Source organism: Megalobrama amblycephala, linkage group LG3, assembly GCF_018812025.1.
Source record: "Megalobrama amblycephala isolate DHTTF-2021 linkage group LG3, ASM1881202v1, whole genome shotgun sequence".
Lineage (NCBI taxonomy): Eukaryota > Metazoa > Chordata > Actinopteri > Cypriniformes > Xenocyprididae > Megalobrama > Megalobrama amblycephala.
In genome coordinates this window covers 28,891,095-28,906,432 of record NC_063046.1, presented here as the reverse complement: position 1 = coordinate 28,906,432, position 15,338 = coordinate 28,891,095, and the positions used below count along the sequence as shown (strand labels likewise).

The 15,338-nt window shown below is 39.1% G+C and overlaps 1 protein-coding gene across 5 annotated transcripts in view; it reads left to right on the top strand.

The window, feature by feature from the left end:
- The window catches only part of dgkza (diacylglycerol kinase, zeta a), a 118,206-nt gene that overhangs the window by 17,986 nt on the left and 84,882 nt on the right, over positions 1–15,338 (top strand). The window contains exon 1 of one of the 5 annotated variants that reach the window (XM_048184909.1): positions 1,200–1,384. The exons of 2 other annotated variants lie outside the window; for them this stretch is intronic. In XM_048184909.1, the coding sequence (XP_048040866.1) occupies positions 1,323–1,384 (62 nt within the window). In that variant the 5' untranslated portion in view covers positions 1,200–1,322. Of the gene's footprint in view, positions 1–1,199; positions 1,385–4,292; positions 5,015–15,338 lie in introns of those variants that run through there. 2 more of the 5 variants (XM_048184907.1, XM_048184910.1) reach the window with 2 other exon arrangements.

Below are 15,338 nucleotides of genomic sequence, written 5' to 3'. Positions count from 1 at the left end.
CAGTGCTCATTCATTGTAAATACATGGATGAGAGCAGCCAGCGCAGTTCTTCAAAAAAAAACTTTTTTATTGTTCCATTGGGAAAAAAGTAACTCAGGTTTGGAACAAAAGGATCGAGAGATGGAAAGGGTATAGAAAAAGAGATTACAGAGCCATCAGTTGAGAAGAGTACATTCTCCCCCTAGTGGGGAGAGAGGAGATGACAGGGACATGACTTCCATGGACTTTCTATACCTTTCTGTCCTGTCCTTTTATATCTTAGACTAATTGTTTTAGAGTTAAATGATTTTCAGCAATCTGGTCATTACTTGCTGATGTTTATTCATTTGTGGGATGGTGTGTTTGCATAGGTATGTCTAGCTAAGTTACAGTACTTTTCTTTCAGTTTTGTGAAGCCTTCACACTTTTGCTAAGATAACACAATATGCAGAGAGATAATGAGAGGATAAAAAGTGAAATTCAGTCATGACTGATTATGGAAACACTTCTTGTGTAATTGTTTTCATACTTACGCCTAGTCCAGTAACTACAAACCAATATTTGTAATTTTGTTAAATTTGCTACGGTAATATTTTTTTGGATGGTACTTGAGCCACCAGTGTCAGCACTGTGTACAGAGATTTTTGAGATGATGACAAAACCATCAATTTTTTAGTATATTTAAGTTTTTGTCAAAATGAACAAAATGCACATCTCTAATAAAAATAGAGAATGTACAGTGGAAATGGACAACAGTCTTTGCTTTATAAAAATAACTTTGCAATGTATCTATGGGTGTGATTTTATTTGTGGTTTAAAGTGTGAGGAGTGTGACAAAGGAAGTACACAGTAATATACTTTTCTTTTCTTCATCTTTGGTTAGATGAAGCAGCAGCTTGTGTTGTCATGCACAGAAATATAAAAGTTCAAGATCAACAGCCACTTTCCTCTGTAAAAAGCAGGGCGAGACTTTGTGTGTGTGTGTGTTTGTTTGGGGCTGTCCTTTAAGAGTACTAAAAATAGCTTCCTACAGGAGCCTGTTCTCAGTCTGACTGTGTGCCTGTGGTCTGTAGCTCATATTCTATTTGAGGCAGTTTCTTTTACCAGAACCAAGTTTTACCCCTGACCCATCTCTCGTTCTTTGTCTTACACACATACAACACTAACACAAACATAAACTCACATAAGGAAGTGTCACAACAGGAAGTAGGGGGTGTTGGGGAAGAAAGATTTAGCTCAGTGAGGCACAGGCTGCAAGGGTCAGTTGTTGTCTACACTAGATGTGTGTATGAGAGTAAGTTGATTCAATCTGGCAATCTGGCAGGCCTGCAAGAAGGAGAGGAATGTGGGCTCACAGGGGGAAATGGGTCTTGCCCCCCACCCCTCCGGCTCATCCTCACCACAGGTAAGACTAAACTACACCTGCTTTTGCGTCCATGCGCTCAACATTAGATGACCCATGCTGCTTGTGCTAGCTCATTTAGCTGTAAGAATAATGCTATGATTTCTGATCAGCACCATAAAGACATTGCAACATTCAGATATGGATCCAGCTGCAAGATCTGGCATTAAGAACACTTTCACTGCATTTAAATATGCCAGTTTTTTTATGGGAAAAACAGTACACCAAAAGAATATTATGTCTAAATTCATTGGAAAACAGGCAAAGTATAAAAGTATCCGGATGACCTGCCTATATTCTGAAGTGCACACTTTACTATCCTGTGAGGCCACAGTATGTAGGTATTTTGTACATCTAAATACTACTCATATTCATACTATATAGAACACATTTTTTAACAGATGTAGTATGTGATTTCGGAGACAGCTTTTGTATAGTCTTGTAGCATTAGCATGTGACTGTATGAACTTCTGTAATTGTGGAAGTAAAGAGTTACTTTATTTAACTGTAATCTGTCACTCATGGCTGATAGAAGAATGCTACTTGTATTTAATACATTTATGCATTTGAGGATGTGCAGCTTACTAGTAATACTGTGTGTGCGTCTGCTGTGCTGTCAGCACAAACAGAAGTTTATTAAATATGAGCCATTTCTGTGACTGTTTGCTGCTTTTTTTCTAGAAAGCGGTGTTCTGAAACGTTAGGCAAATTCCGATTAAGAATATTTACATTTTACATTAACGCTTTTACACAAAGCAACTGACATTGCATTGAATTACATTGCATTTTGTAGTTTAAACATTCCTAAGGAGTTGAACCCCTGACACTGCCAGTGCTAGCGTCGTAAAATGCATGTAAATGTTAATGCCACTTTTGCATATCATTCAGCATTCTCACAAGAACCAGCATTCTGGTGTGCATGTAAACATACTCATTGTATCTGGCTTCTGTTTGTAGGCTTATAGCTGGTTGTTCTTTTTTTAGTCCAGATGCGGTTTTACCAAACCTGCATATAGGAACTGTCTGAGACCACCAGCTCTTATCACAGAATCTCATCGTACAAGTATGTGAGAGAGAGAGAGAGAGACAGAGAGACAGAGAGACAGAGCAACGTGGGTTAGTTGGATATTTCTATCTATGTAAGGAGAGATTACACAGTTTAATAATAGTTCCAGTTGTATTTGTTGTGGGAACACAGTATCTGGACTTAGTTCAAATGATGCTAGATGCCTCAAATTAACCACAAATTAAATCACTTTCACAGTGTTTTAAATATTATTATATAATCTATGAATACGGATCGATCACAAACTTGTGTAAGTGTAACTTGATTAAAAATGTAAAGCAGTGGTTTAAAAGGATTGTAACCACAGTGAGAAAACGCTTGCAGGCATGCAGTTGCTCAATGTAACCACAAGGTGGAAATCCAGTCTAGAGATGCACATAATCATCATTTATGTAGAAATTGTTTTACACTCAAGACTGTGAAAAGGGTCATTTGATGCTTGAATTAAGATGCATTTATGGAGTGTGTCCTACTGCGGTGAGTATGGACTGATTTGAGGTGGAAATTTCTCCCTGCTGTTTCTGGTGGGATAGGCTGAATCCAGGTTACAGTGGATCCTACTTGTTACTCCTACACAGTTACATTTCTACCTACCTTTCCTTTCAGCTGTCCAATTTTACCTCCTCTCTCTCCCTTCCTCCTTCTATTTCTCCTTCACTTTAGCTCTCTCTCTATTTCTCTCTCTATCCCCCAGCCCTCCCCTCTTACAAGCGCACACGCGCATTGCTAACAGAAGAATAGCAGGAAACAATATCTGGTTTGTGGTCCAACCGTAATTGTGTACGACTCCTATTTTAGTGACATCATTTCCTTCCTTCACAGGAAGTCTGTAGTGAGTGCGAACAGGAGGTGTAGCGGAGAGGAATCATTCTACTGTCTTGTTTTGTTGACAATTTTATAGTACACACACGCACACACTATGACCTAATGAGAATACTTCCCTTCTGGTTCTTGTGGTTCTGTCCTCAACAGTCTTATTTTAGTATCATAGAGATTCTGTTCTTTTCATTTTAATTTAAGTTTTAGTAATTTTGCTGTGTCTTTATCTTAAATGTCTATATGGCTTTCAATCAAGTTAATCTGGCTGTTGATGCTTAAAATGATGAAATAATTGTAATATTTATAAAATAATTGTATTTTATACAATTGTAAAAAATTGTACAATTTTATTTTTTATGTTTTAGTTAAATATAATAACTCTTGTCTGCAATATGACAGTGGAGGAAATATGACACTATACTGTATTGTATTTTAGTTGTTGATATTTATGTAACTGTATTTGGCAGAAATCAATAACCAAGAACCTGAGGTGATCTTTCTTTCCATCTTTTCCTCTCATGCCTTTCTTTCTTTTTCTCAGTGTTAAACTGCATTTATACACAACTATAAGATCCTCCTCCTACCTGCTCTCCGGTTACAAGTGCACAGCCACAAATGCATTGTTCTAGCTCTCTCTTTCTCTCTCTCTCTCTCTCTCTCTCTCTCTCTCTCTTTGTGTGCATTGTTTTACATTATGCTTCATATGTTTCTGTGACCTCAGTCACACCTTTTTTCATTGGCCAGTTCTTACACAGAGATTATTTCCAAATAACCCCTCCAACTCAAGTCATCCATTTGTCTATAAGTGATATTTGTGAACAAAACTAGATGGACTACAGGCCTGGTCTGTAAACTGTGAGCTGCTTTTTTCTATTGTCAGAGATCACATTTCTTCTAGAGCTTCTATCCGAGAGAAAGAGAGATAGAGAGAAAGACAGATAAATTGTGAGATAGATGTAAACAAGCAAGGTAGAAAAAAATCAGGCACCTGGAGGGGCAGCTATTTTTGGGGTCCTAGGAATGAGTCTCTTCTGAGTTTGACACTTCCTGGTGTGGTGCAATGTTTGTGAGTGCAGCCGGCAGCTAGAGCGTATGTGTATGCGCTTGCATAGACGCGTGTGTGAGTGCAAGAGACAGCCACCATGGGAGGAGAGCATGAGATGAGCACTTGAGAGAGAGAAAGACATGAAGAGAGGACTGAAGGAATACCCTTTGCCTTATGGCTCTGCTTAGACCGGGACTCTAAGAACTTCCTGAGAGAGAGAGCGAGAGAGAGAGAGAGAGAGAGAGAGAGAGAGGAAGGAAAGAGGAGTAGGGGGGAGGAATGTTGGGGTTTGCTTATAGGATTAAGTGTCTTAAAGGCGGATGGGAAGCGGATCACACGTGGAAGTCTGCAAGGATCTGGAACACTGAGCTCTGTTCGCATTGTCCTCCCTCTCTTTCTGAGAGGCGGAGAGCAGGATGGAGCGACCCTTCTCTTCTAGTTTTTCTCATCATGAGGACTCTCTGACTGCATGACTTTGGGATTGGTTACTGTTGTTTGATTGACGGCCAAGGCTCCTGATGGAGCAGGAGCTAGGAGCAGGTTCGCAGGACAGGGAAGAGGTCACAACCTCTCTGGCCTCCACGTCCGCTTCTTCATCCAATTCTGACCTCCTGTCCAACCCCTTGCCTGAGGGTGAAAGAGTCGCGGTGGGTCGCCGGCATAGCAGCAGGGCTTTTCCAGGGTTACGGTTGTTTGGAAGGAGGTGAGTCGAACACACACTTGATGAGTGCGTTCTGAGCTCAGCGTAGTGCTCTTGTGTTTGTCTTCATGTAGATGTAAAGAAAGATTGTGTATTTATGAGAACTTGCGGAGAGTGTGTGTGTGTGCGCGGGTGCTCAAGTTTCCATTCAATGTTTCCATCTCAAACCTGAGCCCTGTAATGTGTGTTTGCAGAAACAACGTGTCTGTAATGCAGTGCATGTTACCTAACCAGACTGTGGCTGTGTGTTTGCTCACTGACAGTTTGTGTTGTGTTCAGGCTGGGCATAGTTAAGGTGTTCTGGTAGCAACAGCTAATCTATAAAATAAAAATATAAATGATCCGCAACGTATTTAATTATCAATTAATCGCATCTGTGCGCTGTTCATGAAAAACATCTGTCAGTCATGTTATTTTACAGTAGTGAATAATGAATTTCTATGGACAACACAAATCTGGAAAACAGTGGAGGACTACATTGTCTTTTTTTTTTTTTTTTATATATTTTGTTAGACATTTAATGCAAGTTTAAATTTCTCATTGTAACACAAATGAACAATTGTAATGGAATATATGTTCAGATGAGTGAATTTTTGTTCCTTCTACCGTACCAGTTAACATTTTGTATGTGCTTTTGTCTTTCTGAATTATCATTAAATTATTTTAACTTCTACTTTCAGTTTAAATTCTAACCCCTTTTTTTGCACAGAATATTTATTTGCACGTTCACTATATTTATTTTCATTGTTGTTTTCATTGGTTTCTATTTCTGCAGCACTGTAGCTGACAGCTCATATTGATTGTGTTTTGTATAATACTAAAATGTTTTAATTTCAGCTATATATCATTGTGCATTACTTTCAATATGAAAGCAACAGTGGATAATTTATCTCAGATGTTGAAAATCTTGAGAGAGTCTGCCCACGCACTCTTTTAATTGTGTGTGATTTGTGATTTGATTTTGTCATGTCTGGTGTGGACAGACAAATTGCTTTGTGCTAGTTAGAACACTGTATTAGGCTGGCCGTCTATCCAGGGTTTTCCCCTGCCTTCAGTCCGAGACGCTGGGATAGGCTTCAGCACCCCTGTGACCCTACACAAGGCAGGTTCTGAGAATGGCCTAATGGATGGATGAATGGGTTTGGGGTTGTCTTGAGTAGTCATCCTTGGGTTAGTCATCTTCTATTTTTAATCTGGTTTCTTCCTATGCATCAAACGATTTTAAAGAGCAAACAGAACATGATGGACTGATAAGTGAGTGAGAGAGAGAGAGAGAGAGGTGGATGGTAGGATATGCAAACTCATCCCATCCTACAGAATATGCTTAAAAACAATCATAACATGTACATAATGACATAGAACATAAGATCACAGAGTGATTAGATATGTTATAGAGTGGGGCAGAATTTGCTCGACTAAAATTATGCATGTTAATGTCAGCTCTATAAGGTTTGTCTAAAGACTTTTAAGCATGACAACATTTTTATCACCTCTATTACCTCTCGCCTTCTCAGCTCTGCATGTGTTCCCACTGATGAGACAGCTCCTGCTGTGTGCTTTTGTTTCAAGCTTATTAATTGATGCATGAAGATGATCAGAGATGTGAGAAGAGGATGTCAATCAGACTGAATTAGAGCTTGATTTCTCTGGGATCGCTTTATTCTCAGACAGATCACAGTAATAATAAAGACTAGAGTGAGTATATATGTATGTATGTGTGTGGGTAAAATGAGTGTGTGTCTTCACTGCGTGGTATATGAAAGATTTACACTGAAGAAATATAAAGTCAGCTTTAGAGAATGGTCATCATTTATATTTTAACTTCCCCTGCTCACACACACCTACTCTCTCTCTTTCTCTCTCTGTATTTGTTTACTCTGTCATTTTGTATGTTTACATTTCCATGTCTTTGTAAGCAATCTCAAGCAGGGTTAGTTATGAAACCCCACCCGCTGTTTGTTTGTTTGTTTGTTTACTTTTTATTGAGTACTCAATTGAGTTTACATCTAGAGCCTCTGTGACATCAGAGATGACGTTAAACACAAATGAGAGCGAGTGTGCATAAATACATTAACCTTAGTGTACTTTAGGGCATGATGGGATATTTCTGATCATGCCCTGGAACTCTCGGTGTCACCATGGCAACCCTATGTCAGGCTGGAAGAACTCAGCGGAGACGCATTCATCATTGAGACTCCAAATATCTGGGTCATCTCCACATATAACTCTGTATGACAAATAAGCCATGGGAACATTTGACAGTACTGACTCATGTGCTGTATGTGTCAATGTCTGATGTCCTCTGAGTCTCTTCATACTTTTAAAAGTGTGTGTGTATGTGTGTGTGTATATCTAAGATACATAAGGTACATCAAATTAGCATGCTGCTGCCCCCATATTTGGGCCTAGCTACTGTATACAGAATGAAAAACTGAACACCATTTCTCATGACATATTATTTAATTATTAGGGCTATCAATAGATTAGAATTTTCTGATTTTTTTCAAGGTAAATTTAAGTGTCTTTCCAAAAAAGGACACTTGGAGACTCCAAAAGGACACCAAATGATATACAGAGTCCATATAATTAATACATTTATGCTCACCAAATAGAGCTGTGGCAATAAATCGATGCGTCTCGATTCGTGGATCAGTTCTGAGATTTTCTGAATGCGTCGCAGTTCTCTCTCAAATCGATTCTAAGATTAGTTTTTAACTTTTAACAGCAGATGGTGCTCTAGGCTAGTTTTTAACTGCACACTTAAACGCTAAAGAAGAAGAGCACTTGTGCGTTCAGTTGAGTATGTACTTGCATCTCAGAATTCTTTTATGACGTGAGACAGTGTTAATTTCGTTAACGTAAACTATGACGAAAAATGTTCGTTGACGACCTTTTTTTCCATGACTAAGACGAGACGATGAGAGACGACACCAATTTAATTTAATGATAACGTGACTAAAACTACATGTGCAATATCGTTGACGAAAAAAGACGAGACTGAAATGTGGCTAAAAGACTAAACAATTGACCAAAATCACTCTTTTGAAATCACTTTTTGTTTTTGTCGAATAAAGGAGACAAAACATTACAGACTGTCTTTACGAGCGGCCATGCTTACGGTTGCCAGATTTCCAGAATTTACACCCATATCAGGGCTTTTCTGTTATAAGAACACGTTTTACTTAATCTTTGCTATCTGGCAACCACGAGCCCTCACTACACTGAGGAAGAAGCGCGGAGATCTGAAAACACAGACAAGTAAGCTGGAGTTCAGCTATCTTTATTTGAGATTTTCTACCTCAATTAAAGTGCCTATATTGTGCTGCTCATTTACTGACTAAATCTGGGACCAAAGTGCAGGCTGATATCCAGCAGTGGTTCTCAAACTGACGCACATGAAAAGTGCTGTTCATTTTATTCTACTCCACCTTAAAATAACATGGAAAACTAAACATGTATTTCTAGCAGGTAAAATGTCGTATATACACCTCATCTTTCGCGGTCAAAACTGACTGCACCCACACAAGCCAGCATCGCGCTACATTATAGTGCTGTTCTCGACAATATAACCTTTGTAAAAGTGGGGATTTAGCACTTACTAACATGAAGAACAAATATATACATAGACTGCATGTAGATTTAAGATTAAAACTCTCTTCGATACAAAAACATACCCTTCTGCGAGTTACTGTTTTTAAAGGGTTAGTTCACCCAAAAATGAAAATGATGTCATTAATGACTCACCCTCATGTCGTTCCAAACCCGTAAGACCTCCGTTCATCTTCGGAACACAGTTTAAGATATTTTAGATTTAGTCCGAGAGCTTTCTGTCCCTCCATTGAAAATGTATGTACGGTAGACTGTCCATGTCCAGAAAGGTAATAAAAACATCATCAAAGTAGTCCATGTGACATCAGTGGGTTAGTTAGAATTTGTTGAAGCATCAAAAATACATTTTGGTCCAAAAATAACAAAAACTACGACTTTATTTAGCATTGTCTTCTCTTCCGGAATCCTTTCCATTGAATTGATTCCATTGAATCCTTTCATCTGTCAGCACTGGTAATGTTCTTTTACATCGCCATGGTTGTTTTTGGCGAAAATTATCGAAGTGGAAAAAAGAGGGTACACAGAAGGATGTTAAATCCCTCAGGGGATACGACACTCTAGTCTAGAAAGTTTGAGAACCACTGAAAGAGGATATGTAAATTTGCACAAGTGCTACTGATAAGAGTGCAATGTCAATACAGCCTGTAACCTTGATTCAGATTTTTCATAAACTTAAATTAATTGGTCTAAAGAGAAAAATTGACTCTTTTGTCTAAAGACTACATATAAAATAGCTATCAAAATTAATGTTGGTAACTGTAGTTTGACTAAAAGTAATGACTAAGACTTTACAAAAATGTGATGACTTTTCGTCAACTAAAACTAGACTAAAATATGAATGACTAAAATGACTAAAATGTGACTAAGGGTGCTTTCACATTAGCACTTTTGGTGCGCACCCGGGTTCGATTGACGTCAGAGTTCGGTACGTTTGGATGATGTGAACACTGTCTTCTGAACTCGGGTGCGCACCCGCGAACCGTACCCGAGTCCGCTTAAAAAGGGTGGTCTGGGGTGCGGTTCAAGTGAACTCCGGTACGGTTCGCTTCTGATATGAATGCAAACGTACCAAATTGCGGAAGTGAACCGCTATTAATGCCGTATTACTTGATAAAAATGTGTGTTTGTGTGTGTGTTTCACTCACTTTCCCAACGAGCGTGACTGACGTGTTGCAAGCAGAGAGCTTTAGTGTAGCCTTTCTTATTTCTGCTCACCTTCCGTAGCGGCAGATAGAGGCAAGTGTCGTTATGAACAAAACCAACGGTTCAAAAACAAAAATATGAAAGTGAGGAGAGCAACGTTATGCATTTTGCCGCCTTCTCCTGCGCCGTCGTTACTAAGCAACGGAGTAAACAGCTGCTGGTTTGATGACGCAAACGAACCGCGGGTCGGACCCAAATAATATAATGTGAACACAGTCCTGTGGGGGCAGGGGGAGGGGGGAGCAATCGAACTCGGGTTCGGTCCAGGCAATCGAACCAAGTGTGAAAGCACCCTTAGACTAAGGAGCATTTTCGTCTTAAGATAAAGACTAAGACTAAATCAAAAATGGCTGCCAAAATGAACACTGACGTAAGATTAATGTAAACATCCCACTGCAAACACCCTTGTAATTCGCGTCAACCTTTTCAAACTTTATGAATGATTATTTTACAGAAGGTTCAAGACAAGTGGTGTGTGTAAACAAATTGAAAGCAAGCAGAGTACAGCTGTTTATAAAACACGCAGTGCCATCTGCTGTTAAAAACTCAGAATAGTTTGCATTCAGAATCGAGAGAATCATGATGCATTCAGAAAATCTCAGAATCGATCCAGAATCATTTCTCGATTTGCGATGTATCAATTTATTTTCCCAGCCCACCAACATCAAACCACCCATGAAAAAAAACATTGCAGAAAAAAAACTTTAAGAATTCACAGTGTATAGTATGTGTACAGTGCAACAGCACAGTGCTTGTTTACTGTTCATATACCGAACAGAACCACACAGAGATGCCAAAAAACAAACAAACAAAACAAAACAACAACCCTAAACCAACCACAATGACCTGACTGCATTTTCCTTCTACAGTACATGGATCCATTCAGAAATGCTAAACACAGAAACATACACATGACAAATCCAAACATTATGAATCTGTGCATAAATACAATGTGCGTTCAGTGCATCAAGAGAGCACATACACGCACATACAATTGTTTATAATGGACTCACGCATTGTTGGGACTGATTGTTTGAATGAATTCGCTTACTGGATCATTGAACTGAAAACTTTCTTGGAGTTTAGCGGCTTAAGTGATATAATCGCAAATAGAGAAGCGAAATTGGATTATTAAAGGGTTAGAATATAAATTTCCACCTACCAGGGTTAAAGGTGCTTGAGCTATTGTTGATGCTTAGTTTGATAAACTCCCAACTCAAAAGATCATCTAACTTTGTTGCCAGATCTTGCTAGAAAAAAAAAAAAAAAAAAAAAAAAAAAACGGCAAACAAGAACAAGCCCATAATAAACCTAAATCAGTGGTCTCAAACTGCTGGCCCGCAAGCCATTTACAGCCCCCCTCCACCCGGCCTGCAATTGATCTCAAAAATAAAACATAATCCGGCCCGCTAAATTATTATTATTATTATTATTATTATTATTCTCTAGTTGCTACCTGTCTGATATGCAAAGAAAAAGTTGCAGTTCTAAGGTGCCATTCACATATCGCGTCACATAGCGGCCGCGCCAAAGCGCTTTCGCTCCCATGGCGTCTGTCTTTGCTATGCAACCATGAGCTGCGCTCTCCACAATGACGAAGTTTTGGCAAAAGAAAAATTGATTTCTAGTCCTTGCATTAGCTCTACTACTAGATATATTTATAAAGATGAGAAACATCTTTTTTTTTTTCTTCTTTTTTTTTTTAATCGGTGTCTATTGTAGTGTCTTATTATTTGATGTGGATGTGTATAGATGTAAATTTAATGTGAGACAGTAAACGCTGTTGACAATTTTTGGAAAAAATTTCATCAATAAAGTGAAATTGAATTGAATTGAATTGAAAAACCCGCCCTGTACAGCTATGATCAGCTGTTTGGCTGACCTTTCGATGTTGTTACGGAAAGGCCAAAGCTCATCGGTTGGTCCTGGTCACATGACCTGCGGCGCGCTTGCGGCATTCTGAAAAGTTGAGTTGTTTTCATCTCGCCGTGGCATATAGACCTTATTTACCAGAGAAACAAGCGCGCCGCCATCTTTATAAAATTGTCTTTGAACTTCCGTTTTGCGGTAGCTCTGTACATTTCTATGGCATTGCTGTCAAAATAATTAGTTGGTTAAGTGGACTTACTTGTTGTAGAGTTAATGAAAGTTATCATGAGCATTGTTATGTTTAAAGCAGATGTCTTAACAAATGTCAGTAGATCGGGAAGATTTTAAAACTAGCAGTTCATTCATAAATGTGATATCGCTGTGGAAATACAAACCGGAAGTCAAAAGACAACGAGCGCAGCGCTGAAAAGGGGCGGGGCTACATAAGGTCTATAGCGCGCCTGGAAAAACGAGTGCGCTGCACCGCATGCGAGTCGCTTCTATTATGAGCGCGCTTGCCTAATTTACAGTAAAAGCACTCGCGCAAATCGCGAACATCGATTTAAACCACCAAAACGCGTCCGATGCTACCAATAAACGTTAACGATGCTCAAACGGCATCTTGGACAAATGTGGCTCAGCTGTGTGAGCAGAAGCGCGGTATGCAGTTTGTGTTTTGAAGTGCACATCAGCCCCATGCTGATGTAATAAAGTCACAGAAATATGCATAATACAGTATGTTACAGAATACAGAACACAATCTCTCTCCTGTAGAACTCGATGACTGTGCTGATAGTGGCTGTTCGTGAAAATAAGACCAAAATATAGCAGCAAGCAGCAATTAACAGGGCCAAGCACAAAAAAGGCAGAGATTATGATTCATGCAAGAATTGCTGGGAGCATCAGACCAACCACAACAATGAGTAATTAAAGACATTTTTAGATTATTTTAGGCAAAACGACAAAAAAATGACAAATACAATCACTAGTAATATGATTCAATTGCTTGTCACTTTTGACCATTAGATGGTGCTGTTACAAAATTGATGTTGTGTGGTCAGTGTGAGGTGACAATGGCCGTTTCTCAAAACCAAGTTTGCAAACTTCGGACTCGCATCCTTGGTAGTTATGACTTGGCAAGTTCGACTCAGGAGAACGAGCTCCCGTGGACGGGAGAACACAAGTCCGGTGATTCTGCAAATGGAACAGCAGCGTTCTTGATAACGTCACTCAGCTCGCTCTGGCTTCTCCGGTTATCTCTTTATGTATATTTTAGCCAACAATAAAACGAAATTTGTTATAAAACACCACTCTGCCTCTTTTCGTTTTATTTAAAAAAAAACAAACAAAAACATATTAATAGTCTCAGGCAACCAGTGATTGATTATCTGCAATGTGCATATATTTATAACAAAACGAAATATTAAACAACCCTGCCTCTTTTCGTATATATTTCAAAAATATTAAATGTACTATCTGTGCTTACTCTGATTAACTTCACTGTAATAAAATGAAATAGGCTATAACATAAAACAAAACCATGTCTCTTTGTTTTATGTCAGTTTTAATGATCAATATAAAAGGTAAGAATATACAATAAGAAATAAAGCAAACAATTCAGTCAAGCGTACAAAATCAGCGCTTTAGTAGGATACAAAAGTTAAATAGCCATATATAAAGTTATGAACAAACGTCACGTTGCCCTCAGCCAAAACGGAGCCAGCGGCAAACGTCAGAAGGACAAGCCGAGATAAGGCTGCTCTCGGCTGGGTACATGAGCGCTGAGCGTCCGGTGATCGCCTGGATCTCACAACTCCGACAACGTCAGATCAAATTGTCAGAAAGGCGCAATCTGTATCAATAAAACACAAATTTGAGCTTTAAACCAACACATTCTCGCCTGAAAAACTCTTAAAACTACATATCATGACATAAAAACAGTAATATGTTTAAATTATGCGGGGTTTCTCCTTTACTATTGACGCTTGCTGGTTAGTGCGAGATGCATTCTGGGATACCTGGCTGTCTCAAGTCTGCACAAGTTACCTCCATAGACAGTAAAAGAAATGGACACAGCGACCCCATTGGAACTCAATTGAGACAAGTGAAGCCCATTTTTAGCGATTTTTAGCACTTCCGTTTCTGACGCGCAGACTAACAGGACGCAGCAAGCACAAAAAAGGCAGAGATCTTCTGTAGCTGTGCGTGCAAACTGCCATCGTTAATCTTGCAGAGACGGCGAGCTTGAGCGGGGAGTTCTTTGGCATGAGCAGACCAAGTATTCATTACATTAGTTTGTATAGTATTTTAAAATGTAACGCCAGTACGCCAAATTAAGATAATCTCCCCGATTGCCTGCGAGCTTCTCCTCCTGTCTGTACGGTAATTTCTCTACTGTGCGACAGAGAGTCGAGTGGTTATGACGCAATCGTTAGCTTATTTTTACAAAAACTGTTTCTACGGGGCCATAATGTAACATAGAAGGTAATGGAGCCCTTTATACATTGTCGTGTATCTTTGGAAATAAATAATGGACAAATGGAGTCTTTAAACGCCTCAGATGTAAAGTTATTCACTGTCAAAGTGACGCCAAAATGAATGGGAGTCAATGGGATGCTAACGCAAGTGAAGTTCTGCTACAAGATGGCAGCACGCGGCCGACTTCAACTTCCGGTCGACTTCCTTGGGCACTGGTTACCTCTCGATGCATCCTCGATAAAAGGGGCGGATCAAGAACACATCCGGGAATTTGAACTGAACTTGGCTAGATGTGAACTTTGAATTGGAACAGTACTTGGACAGCGACTGATGACGTTTCACAAGTCCACGAGAGCACAAGTACAGACAAGTACGCATATTGAGAAACGGCCAATGACACATAAAAAGTTTGGTGTAAATATGCCAAAGCATTGCAGAGTTACAGCCTCAAAATAATTTTGGCTTCATGCCATCAAATTCGTTGATGCGTTATTTGAGAAAGGTTTGGTCAGTAAAAAAGCTTTAAATAACTTTTTGCCTGCATGGTGTGAAGATTTTGGCGATTACAGTATGACTCAAGGAATATTTCAAGACTTGTTTCATTAAAACAAGCAAAATTAATCAAAAGCTTCTTTTTTTTTTTTTTTTAATTTCATTAGAATTTTTGACCACAAGGTGGCAGTGCCTCACAACTTGTTGAGTACCTTCAGGCCATGGTCCCGATTACCCATGCTGAGTTTCGTAGTAATACGTTAATACGATCGTAAAATACATAATACGCCAAAATTCATATGCCAAAATTCAAAATGGCCGATATAGAACAATTGGGTATGTTTCAACTCTGTATACTGCACTGAATCAAAAGAGACCAGTTTTAAGATTTTTGGGCAAACTGTCCATTGAGTTAGAGACTCATGATGAGACTGTCCTTTATTGGTTTCATAATATTCTCGCAAAATTTCATAACTTTCTTGCAAGCTGATCTATGTGCTGCCATATACTCAATAGCAGAGGAATAACAATAAAAGAACATTAACCGGTACAATAGGTGTCTACAGACCTTCTGTGCTTGGCCCCTAAATATCACCACCCACACTGACTCAGTTTAATAACTCCATGAACTTGATTGCTTTATGAGCCAAACCCAAACAAGCCCAAAATGCTTATA